Source organism: Nerophis ophidion, linkage group LG02, assembly GCF_033978795.1.
Source record: "Nerophis ophidion isolate RoL-2023_Sa linkage group LG02, RoL_Noph_v1.0, whole genome shotgun sequence".
NCBI classification, from domain to species: domain Eukaryota; kingdom Metazoa; phylum Chordata; class Actinopteri; order Syngnathiformes; family Syngnathidae; genus Nerophis; species Nerophis ophidion.
In genome coordinates this window covers 53,512,128-53,523,762 of record NC_084612.1, presented here as the reverse complement: position 1 = coordinate 53,523,762, position 11,635 = coordinate 53,512,128, and the positions used below count along the sequence as shown (strand labels likewise).

The following is an 11,635-nucleotide window of genomic DNA, read 5'->3' as shown; positions in this document are numbered from 1 at the left end:
ATGAAGTGGCTGGACAGGCTTCAGCGACCCTGAGAGGGACGAGCGGTAAAACAATGAATGGATGCATAAAAAAAAATACCCCTTCACTTTATTTATTTATTTTTTATTATGATCAAATACAGTTTGTACATTAAATGAAAATATAGTGCAATTAGAATACAGTATAATATGTTTTAATAAAATGAGAATATAATACAACATCAAAATGTAGCTTTAATCTGTTAGCACAGTTTAAGTTTTTTTTCTTTTTTTCTACTATTTGTGTTATTTGGGCCTGAGTCATATACCTGCCCGTTTTAATGAGATCAAATACAGGAAAATGTCACAAAAAAACCTGCCACAAAATCCATAAACTACAACAAATACTATCTTAATAGACTTTGCAGGTGTACCTAATTAATTGACAATATAATGCAATTAGAATACAGTTTAATACGATATAATACAAATAGAATATGATACAACATCAAAATGTAGCTAAAATCTGTTTTTTTTCTACTATTTATGTCATTTGCTGTCTAAAATATAGCTAGGATATGAGTTATTTGGAACTTAATCACACACCTGCCCAATTTAATGAGATCAAATATAGGAAAATGTCACAAAAAATCTGCCACTAAAACAAATATTGAAATGCTGTCTTATTAGACTTTGCAGGTGTACCCAATTAAATGAAAATATGATGCAATTAGAATGCGATATAATATAATTTAATAACATGAGAATATTATACAACATCCAAATTTTGCTAAAATTTGTTAGCACAGTTTAAGTTTTTTTTTCTATTATTTGTGACATTTGCGTCTAAAATGTAGCCAGGGTATGAGTTATTTGGGCCTTAATCATACACCTGCCCATTTTAGTGAGATCAAATACAGGAAAATGTCACAAAAAAATCTGCCACAAAAACCATAAACTAAAACAAATACTATCTTATTAGACTTTGCAGGTGTACCTAATTAATTGACAAAATAATGCAATTAGTATACAGTTGAATATGATTTAAGACAAATAGAATCTGATACAACATCAAAATGTAGCTATAATCAGTTTTTTTTTCCTACTATTTGTGCCATTTGCCGTCTAAAAATGTAGCCAGGATATGAGTTTTTTGGGCCTGAATCATACACCTGCCCAATTTAATGAGATCAAATACAGGAAAATGTCACAAATAATCTGCCACAAAAAACATAAACTAAAACAAACATTGAAATACTTTCTTATTAGACTTATTAGACAGATAAGTTGCATTAAGATGCATGAGCGATGGCCCCCATTAACATGCATCTTAGTGGCTGCAGGCACAGGTTGTGCTTGAAAATACACATTTACCCTCCTAGGAGAGGGATGATGTCATCCATATCCGTCAAGAAGAAGACTAAATGTGAGGTTAATAAATAAGTAAAAGCACAAAGAGTGCAAGTAAATCTAGTTCAAGTCGGCAGCTTTTTAAAGAATAGTTTAAAGCACAAAGTGTTACATCCGTACTCACAAAGCGATTAGATGAACAAAATTTCACGACAAAATCATTGGAAAAAAAATGTAAAGAAAACTGTCAGAACGAGAGGAAGCCAGTTCATGCTTACCAACGTTTCACTACAGTGGAGTTTTTATTTTTATTTTTTTCATTTTACGGGGAGGAAACAAAGCTTTAAACAACTGAACAGGACTGGATCAATTCATGAATAGTTCCCGTTCACAGGCCATGTGAGAAGTATTGACAGTAACATGCCTGAGGCCATGAGAAAACCACACAAAGCCAGCTGTGGAATTTAGGTCAGGTCAGTCAATATGTGCTTCATTCCTAAACCAGCCTGCAGTAATATGGCTCAAAGGCACATGCTTCATGTTAATAAAATTAGATTAGATTAGATTAGATTAGATCAGATAGTACTTTATTTATTCCGTCAGGAGAGTTCCTTCAGGAAAATTAAAATTTTCAGCACAATCCCATTCAAGATCAGACAAACATTACAGGGAGACAGAACAGGATGGCTGAGGGGTCTGCCGGCTTCTGGCGCCCCTTACAAAAAAGGTGAGATACAGGTAAACAAGGGGGGTGGGGGGAGGGGGGATTAAAATAAAATAAAAAAAATCGGTCTAAGCCTGGGCCCTGGAGAGGGGGTCCAGACTGAGGCCAAGGAAAAAAAAAACAACTCATAGCCATAGTACACATCCCTCTTACAAGTGTTCAAGAGGGAAACATCAAACATCAAAGAACACAAAGGACATTAAAGACATTAAAGCAGCAGATACAACCAGCCACTTCTAAATACAGCTATGAATAAAAAGTAAAGGAAACATATACACTGTGGTGGCCTCTGCGGTGTTCCACGCCATCGTCCGCTTGGGTGGAGGGAGCATGGCCAGAGACAGGAGCAGACCCAACAAAGCAACCAAGAGAGCCGACTCCACTTTAGGCCGCCAACCAACTGTCGGCCAGTGTCCAGTCCGCATGGATGAGCGAGGATACGTCCAAGGAGACTGAGGTGTCCGACACCTGCTCACCCAGCCAAGACACCGCGAAGCCTCTCCGTTCCGGCACTCAGTGCTAGCTCCGCAGCCCTGTCCCCTCATCCGCATCTCCTCCAGTCCCTCCAAACCGACTCCGGTGTGGCAGAGACCCAGCAGCTGGTCTCCATGGCCAAACGGCTCCCGGGAGGCAGATCCAAAAGTCCACTAAAAAGCACCGCAGAGGTCACGAAAGTGCCACCCCTTGTCACACAGTTCCAAAGGGCCCCGGACAAAAAGGCAAAAAAATATAACAACACATGAAAACAAGAGGAAAACACAAAAGGATGACACAAGAGCACAGAGTTCCTGCCAACAGCAGCCACTACAGCAGCGCCATTTTGGAAAAAAAAAAAAAAAGGACCAGCCGTGGTAACAAATGGCATTTAATTGTGCTATTTTGCATAGTTTTTCAAATCTTCACATGTCCTTTAACTCAAGTATGTTTACTTTCAAGTACCCTATATTGCCAAAAGTATTTGGCCACCTGCCTTGACTCACATATGAACTTGAAGTGCCATCCCATTCCTAACCCATAGGGTTCAATATGATGTGGGTCCGCCTTTTGCAGCTATTACAGCTTCAACTCTTCTAGGACGGCTGTCCACAAGGTGGCAGAGTGTGTTTTTAGGAATTTTCATTGGTGAGGTCACACACTGATGTTGGTGGAGAAGGCCTGGCTCTCACTCTCCGTTCTAGTTCATCCCAAAGGTGTTCTATCGGGTTCAAGTCAGGACTCTGTGCAGGCCAGTCAAGTTCATCCACACCAGACTCTGTCATCCATGTGTTTATGGACCTTGCTTTGTGCACTGGTGCACAGTCATGTTGGAAGAGGAAGAGGCCCGCTCCAGGAGTTAGGCTTAACCCCTTAGTTTTTCAGGCATTCTTTACTCACAATTTAAGTGGGGGATGAGTCAAAAACTAGTCCAGATACTTTTGACATACCATATTGCCAAAAGTACTTGGCCACCTGCCTTGACTCACATATGAACTTGAAGTGCCATCCCATTCCTAACCCATAGGGTTCAATATGATGTGGGTCCACCTTTTGCAGCTATTACAGCTTCAACTCTTCTGGGAAGGCTGTCCACAATACTTTTTACTTCATTCCCTTTTTACTTCTGATTAGGGATGGGCAATATGGCCTAAAATGTATAATTTGATAAATATTGCAGCCTCCTGCGAAAAGGATGTATATCATGGCATATTTAATTGATGTGTAAAAGATAATAGAACGTGGGCTAATTGGAAGGTCACATGAAGTTTGGAGCTCTGTAGCAACTGACTGTGCAGAAAGTCTTTGCACTATGCGCTTCAGCATTCGCTGACCCCTCTCTGTCAGTTTACGTGGCCTACCACTTGGTGGCTGACTTGCTGTTGTTCCCAAACTCTTCACTTTTCTTATAATAAAGTTGACTCCGGAATATTTAGGAGCGAGGAAATTGCACAACTGGATTTGTTGCACAGGTGGCATCCTATGACATTTCCTCACAGGAAATCAATGAGAGTGGCCCATTCTTTCAGAAACGTTTGTAGAAACAGTCTCCATGCCTAAGTGCTTGATTTTATAAACCTGTGGCCAAGGGATTAGGACACCTGATTCTCATCATTTGAATGGGTGGCCAAATTTTTGGGGGCAATTTAGTGTACAAACGTTTGTATATCTATCTATACTTCTATTAAATATAATATATAACGCACTTATTATGTTGTTATTATGTTGTTTCACTGTTGAAATTGGTACACTTTTGATCACATTTACAATCATACAAAAACACATAAAATGTAATAATTGCTATTAAATAATTGTATAATTTCCTACTATTGGCTGTGACATAAATATTTGAGTTTATGCCCTTAAAGGTACTTTTTTTTTAATTTGTAAACAAATAAATGATAAGTAAAAAATGGGTTGTACTTGTATAGCGCTTTTCTACCTTCAAGGTAATCAAAGCGCATTGACACTACTTTCACATTTACCCATTCACACACACATTAACACACTGATGGAGGAAGCTGCCATGCAAGGCGCTAACCTGCACCCATCAGGAGCAAGGGTGAAGTGTCTTGCTCAGGACAAAACGGACGTGACGAGGTTGGTACTAGGTGGGGATTGAACCAGGGACCCTCGAGTTGCGCACGGCCACTCTTCCACGGCGCCACGCCGTCCCTGTATATGTATATATATATATATATATATATATATATATATATATATATATATATATATATATATATATATATATATATATAAATATATATATATATATATATATATATACATATATATACATATATATACATATATATATATATATATATATATATATATACATATATATATATATATATATATATATTATATATAAACAATAACAAAAAAGTGACAAAACATGTTTTTGATGACACAAGATATTGACACAACCTAGTGCTTCTAAGATTAAGATTAAGATGAGTTTATTTCAAAGGGTCAATGGAAATTTTTAAAACAGATGACTACAAATGGTTAAAAAAAACAAAAAACTGAATCAATTATGTAAAAAGGCAGTGGAATTACAATTTTAAAGAATGGGAGAAAGGTAAGAGAGTGAAAAAGAAAGAATACACACAATAAATATAGAATATGATACAACATTTAATTACAACATCAAAACATAACGTTTATTCCAGCATCAAAACAGGCTCATCATTTAGTGCTGGCAGCTGTAGGCGTTGATAAGCCACATTTTACATTTTTTTGTGAATGCCTTGTAAGTGGTGAGCAGTTTAACCTCCTCAGGTACTGACTTCCACACATTTTTGCCCTTTGCTGACCAAGCCCACTTACTGAAAGTGCTCCTGCGCAGAGGAATATAACAGTCACCTCTGACAGAGCCTGGAGGGACACGCCCATGGCTGTTTCTTTGGCTGATGAACTCTGCCAGAGGATCTGGAGCCAATTCATGCAGAACTTTATAGCTCACTTTTAAGTCTGCTAATGTGTGAAGATTGTCCCACTTTAAAATACTGTATTTTTTTTTAGAATGGCACAGTGATGATAGTGTCTAGGTTTTTTATCCTTAACCTTAATTGCGTGTTTGTACAAAATCTCAAATGTTTTTGTTTTTGTTTGTTTTTTAACTCTGAGCAGACTGACACCAGCTGGTAAGGCAATAGTTGAAGTGGCTGAAAATCAGGGAACGCAAATACAATTTTGCAGCTTCAGTTGACATTTCATTTCGAGTTGCACGGAAATTTTCCAGATTAAACTTGATTATTTTACACAATTTACAAATATAGGCTTTAAAGGAAAGCTCTGAATCTATTATTAAACTAAGATATTTATATTGGCTGACAATTTGTATTCTTTCTACATTAATATGTATGTCGGGGTCAGATGGTAATTTTTTTTGTTTTAGTTACATACATGTCTACAGTTTTAGAAAGGTTTAGCTGGAGACAGCACTCCTGCAAGCAAGTTGTAACATAGGAGATTCTTTTAGTGAGTTTAGCAGCAACAATGTCTTTGGTGTGACCATGAAGGAAGAAAAGTGTGTTGTCTGCACACATTAAGCATTCAGCTTCAGGACAAACAGTGGGCAAATCGTTAACATAGAGACAAAATAAAAGGGGGCCTAATATTGACCCCTGAGGAACTCCGGAGGTTAGCCTAAGAGAGTCTGATCTACAGTTGTTAACTGCTAAACTTTGTGTTCCATCACGCAGATATGATTCAAACCAGCTCACAGCATTTTTCAGAGAAGTTACATTTTGAGAGCTGGGTAAGAATAACAGAATGATTTACTGTATCAAATGCTTCTCTGAATTATTACTTTCTCAATTATTTTCCGCCATGCGCCCCCTCAGAAGAGGGAAATATTTTTGTGCGAACCTCCTGCCCCCACTCTCCACTGCATCTTTGTCTGTATATTCAAATAATATTACACTATAAGTGTGTTTTTTCAGTATGATTTTACTGGGACAACCATCCATCCATCCATCCATCAATTTTCTACTACTGCTTGTCCCTCTCGGGGTCGCCAAGGTGCTGGAGCCTATGAAGTGGACAGGTCACCCCCTCATCTCAGGACGGACACAGATAGACAACATTCACTCACTAGGGACCATTTAGTGCTGCCAATTAAATTATCCCCAGGTGCATGTCTATGGAGGTGGGAGGGGCCTATCCCCAGGTGCATGTCTTTGGAGGTGGGAGGGGCCTATCCCCAGGTGCATGTCTTTGGAGGTGGGAGGAAGCCGGAGTACCCGGAGGGAACACGCGCAGTAACGGGGAGAACATGCAAACTCCTGTTATAATCACTTAATCATTTTATTGGTGTCACTACCTGTTGGCTCAACTTGTATTAGAACAGAACCCACTAAACTGGTACAACACATGTAATGTCACTCCTTCCATTTTCTTCACCGCTTACCCTCGTTAAGGTGTGGACTATGGGTGAGAGACGGTGTACATGCATAATGTGTATGTAAATAAGTACAATGAGGGGAATTGTAATACTGTGACTTTGAAAATGCCATCTTTTTTGTGAATTAAAAAACAAATTATGTATATATATATATATATATATATATATATATATATATATATATATATATACCAGCAAATATTTCCAACACACTTGTAATTTACGGCGAAGCTCTGAGTTGTATCAACCAACAAAGCATATTGTGTGTTTGTTGCAGAGACCTTTTCACAGTTGGCCAGGAGGGAGGATCACTCAGTCCAGGAACCCTGTGACATCCAGGTAACCATGGCAACAAGTGAACATAACCCATACATTGGCCATCTTTTACATCAGCTACTGCAGTGTCTGCGCTAGTTTGTTACTCTGACTACTGTTTTTTTTTTTAATATACTGTATATAATGACCTGATCGGCCGTCATCACTGATGAAAAGTGGCCTAGAAACCAAATTACATTTATTTTCAATATTAAAAAATAATCATTATACCCAAGAAGTAAACCAGACATTGTTTACAAATCCTATGCCACGAAGAAAAAACTTTTACGATTTATCAACCAAAAACCTATTTGACATTTTTTTTTCAATAGATTCATATTTATAACATGGATGCATACAACATGATGTATCACACATGCATGCAAACAACATGATGCATCACACATGCATGCATACAAAATGATACACCACACATGCATGCATACAACATGATGCATCACACATGCATGCATACACCATGATGCATCACACATGCATGCATACAACATGATGCATCACACATGCATGCATACAACATGATGCATCACACATGCATTCATACAACATGATACATCACACATGCATGCATGCAACATGATGCATCCCACATGCATGCATACACCATGATGCATCACACAAGCATGCATACAACATGATACATCCCACATGCATGCATACAACATGACACATCACACATGCATGCATACACCATGATGCATCACACATGCATGCATACAACATGATGCATCACACAAGCATGCATACAACATGATACATCCCACATGCATGCATACAACATGACACACCACACATGCATGCATACAACATGATGCATCACACATGCATGCATACACCATGATGCATCACACATGCATGCATACAACATGATGCATCACACATGCATGCATACAACATGATGCATCACACATGCATTCATACAACATGATACATCACACATGCATGCATGCAACATGATGCATCCCACATGCATGCATACAACATGACACATCACACAAGCATGCATACAACATGATACATCCCACATGCATGCATACAACATGACACATCACACAAGCATGCATACAACATGATACATCACACATGCATGCATACATCATAATACATCACACATGCATGCATACAACACGGCACATCAAACGAGCATGCATACAACATGGCACATCAAACGAGCATGCATACAGCATGGCACATCACACGCACGCATACAACATGATACATCACACATGCATGCATACAACATGATACATCACACAAGCATGCATACAACATGATACATCACACATGCATGCATACAACATGACACATCACACAAGCATGCATACAACATGATGCATCACACATGCATGTATATAACATGATGCATCACACATGCATGCATACAACATGATGCATCACACATGCATGCATACAACATGATGCATCACACAAGCATGCATACAACATGATACATCCCACATGCATGCATACAACATGACACACCACACATGCATGCATACAACATGATGCATCACACATGCATGCATACACCATGATGCATCACACATGCATGCATACAACATGATGCATCACACATGCATGCATACAACATGATGCATCACACATGCATTCATACAACATGATACATCACACATGCATGCATGCAACATGATGCATCCCACATGCATGCATACAACATGACACATCACACAAGCATGCATACAACATGATACATCCCACATGCATGCATACAACATGACACATCACACAAGCATGCATACAACATGATACATCACACATGCATGCATACATCATAATACATCACACATGCATGCATACAACACGGCACATCAAACGAGCATGCATACAACATGGCACATCAAACGAGCATGCATACAGCATGGCACATCACACGCACGCATACAACATGATACATCACACATGCATGCATACAACATGATACATCACACAAGCATGCATACAACATGATACATCACACATGCATGCATACAACATGACACATCACACAAGCATGCATACAACATGATGCATCACACATGCATGTATATAACATGATGCATCACACATGCATGCATACAACATGATACATCACACATGCATGCATACAACATGATGCGTCACACATGCATGCATATACCATGATGCATCACACATGCATGTATGCACCATGATACATCACACATGCATGCATACACCATGATGCATCACACATGCATGTATACACCATGATACATCACACATGCATGCATACAACATGATACATCACACATGCATGCATACACCATGATGCATCACACATGCATGCATACAACATGATACATCACACATGCATGCATACAACATGATGCATCACACATGCATGCATACACCATGATGCATCACACATGCATGCATACAACATGACACATCACACAAGCATGCATACAACATGATGGGACGGCGTGGCGCAGTGGGAGAGTGGCCGAGCGCAACCCGAGGGTCCCTGGTTCAATTCCCACCTAGTACCAACCTCGTCACGTCCGTTGTGTCCTGAGCATGACACTTCACCCTTTCTCCTGATGGGTGCTGGTTGGCGCCTTGCATGGCAGCTCCCTCCATCAGTGTGTGAATGTGTGTGTGAATGGGTAAATGTGGAAGTAGTGTCAAAGCGCTTTGAGTACCTTGAAGGTAGAAAAGCGCTATACAAGTACAACCCATTTATCATTTATTATGATACATCACACAAGCATGCATACAACATGATACATCACACATGCAGGCATACAACATAACACATCACACAAGCATGCATACAACATGATACAACACACATGCATGCATACAACATGATGCATCACACATGCATGCATATAACATGATGCATCACACATGCATGCATACAACATGATACATCACACATGCATGCATACACATGATGCATCACACATACATTCATACAACATGACACATCACACATGCATGCATATACCATGATGCATCACACATGCATGCATACAACATGATACAACACACATGCATGCATACAACATGATGCATCACACATGCATGCATACACCATGATGCATCACACATGCATGCATACAACATGGCACATCACACAAGCATGCATACAACATGATACATCAACATTTCCAGTTTTTCTATTCAACATGTTCGAAAAGGAGTAGGAAGAAGCAGAGCTTATTTATTCCTACCTTTTTTCCTTTACAAAACAGTTGCTAAAACTTGTGTACACTTCCTGTTCTCAATGTATGCAAAATATACTACATAAGTAATAACATTAAATAAATAATAATTGGTAAAGTAAGTTGTATTTCATATGTTGAGATGAGTAATATTATCTTGAAAATGAATGTTTATCATGGTTCTTTGTACTTTCTAATCACTTTAAGTGCGAAGAGTTTCTTGAAGTGGATCATAATAGTACATTGTTTAATTTCTTTGCTTAATCCATTCCATCATTTAATTCCACTTACTGATTTACTGAAGGTTTTAAGTGTTGTACACGCATACAAATGTTAAAAATTACCTTTTTCTCTAAGATTATATTTCTCCTCTTTTGTTGAGAATAATTGTTGTATATTCTTGGCTAGCAGGTTCTCGTTTGCTTTGTGTATTATTTTAGCTGTTTGCAAATTCACTATGTCGTGGAATTTCAGTATTTAGGATTCAATAAATAAACATTGTGTATGTTCTCTATATCCAACATTATGTATTATTATAAATGATCTTTTTTGTAACACAGTTAATGAATGAAGTGTACTTTTGTAGTTATTTCCCATATTTCTACACAATAGGTCAGATATGTAACACTAATGAGCAGTAGAGAATACGATGTGATTTTTGGTCAAGAACATGTTTTGCTTTTTTCCATTATTGTCGTATTTCTTAATACTTTATGTTTTTACAGTACTTCATTTACAAAACTGATACTATACTTGTTACCATTACTGCCAATATTTGTATTGATTAGTTTTGAACTACTACAGTCTGCTAGTGTGTATTTTTTTGTTTTATCATTATTGTGATGTTTATGCTACATCTCTCTCATAAAACAGTGGAAAAAAAACCCACCTGTGTGTACAGTACACACTTTTGTAATTTTTGCGATGGGTTCCCTTTTTTGTGGCTGAAAGGGGAACTTCACTTTTTGGGGATTTGTACCTTTTGTTCACAATCCTTATGAGGGACAAGAACACGTCTGTTATTTAACAATTTAGATGATAAAAAAACACTTGGAAGATGTGGCTAATGGGAGTCACTATTGTAGCCTTCAAAGTATCTAACACGACTTCACAGCCCTTCATCAGCGTTTATATACACACTGCAAGTCTATTGTATAATGTAGTAACAGACACCTTCATAACAATATATACAATATTTAC

The 11,635-nt window shown here is 38.2% G+C and overlaps 1 protein-coding gene across 1 annotated transcript in view; it reads left to right on the top strand.

Moving 5' to 3' along the window:
* Positions 1-11,635, top strand: part of LOC133548252 (kinesin heavy chain-like) — a 285,184-nt gene that overhangs the window by 165,679 nt on the left and 107,870 nt on the right. Inside the window, exon 18 of the mRNA XM_061893571.1 lies at positions 7,195-7,256. Coding sequence (XP_061749555.1) covers positions 7,195-7,256 — 62 coding nt within the window. The remainder of the gene's footprint in view (positions 1-7,194; positions 7,257-11,635) is intronic.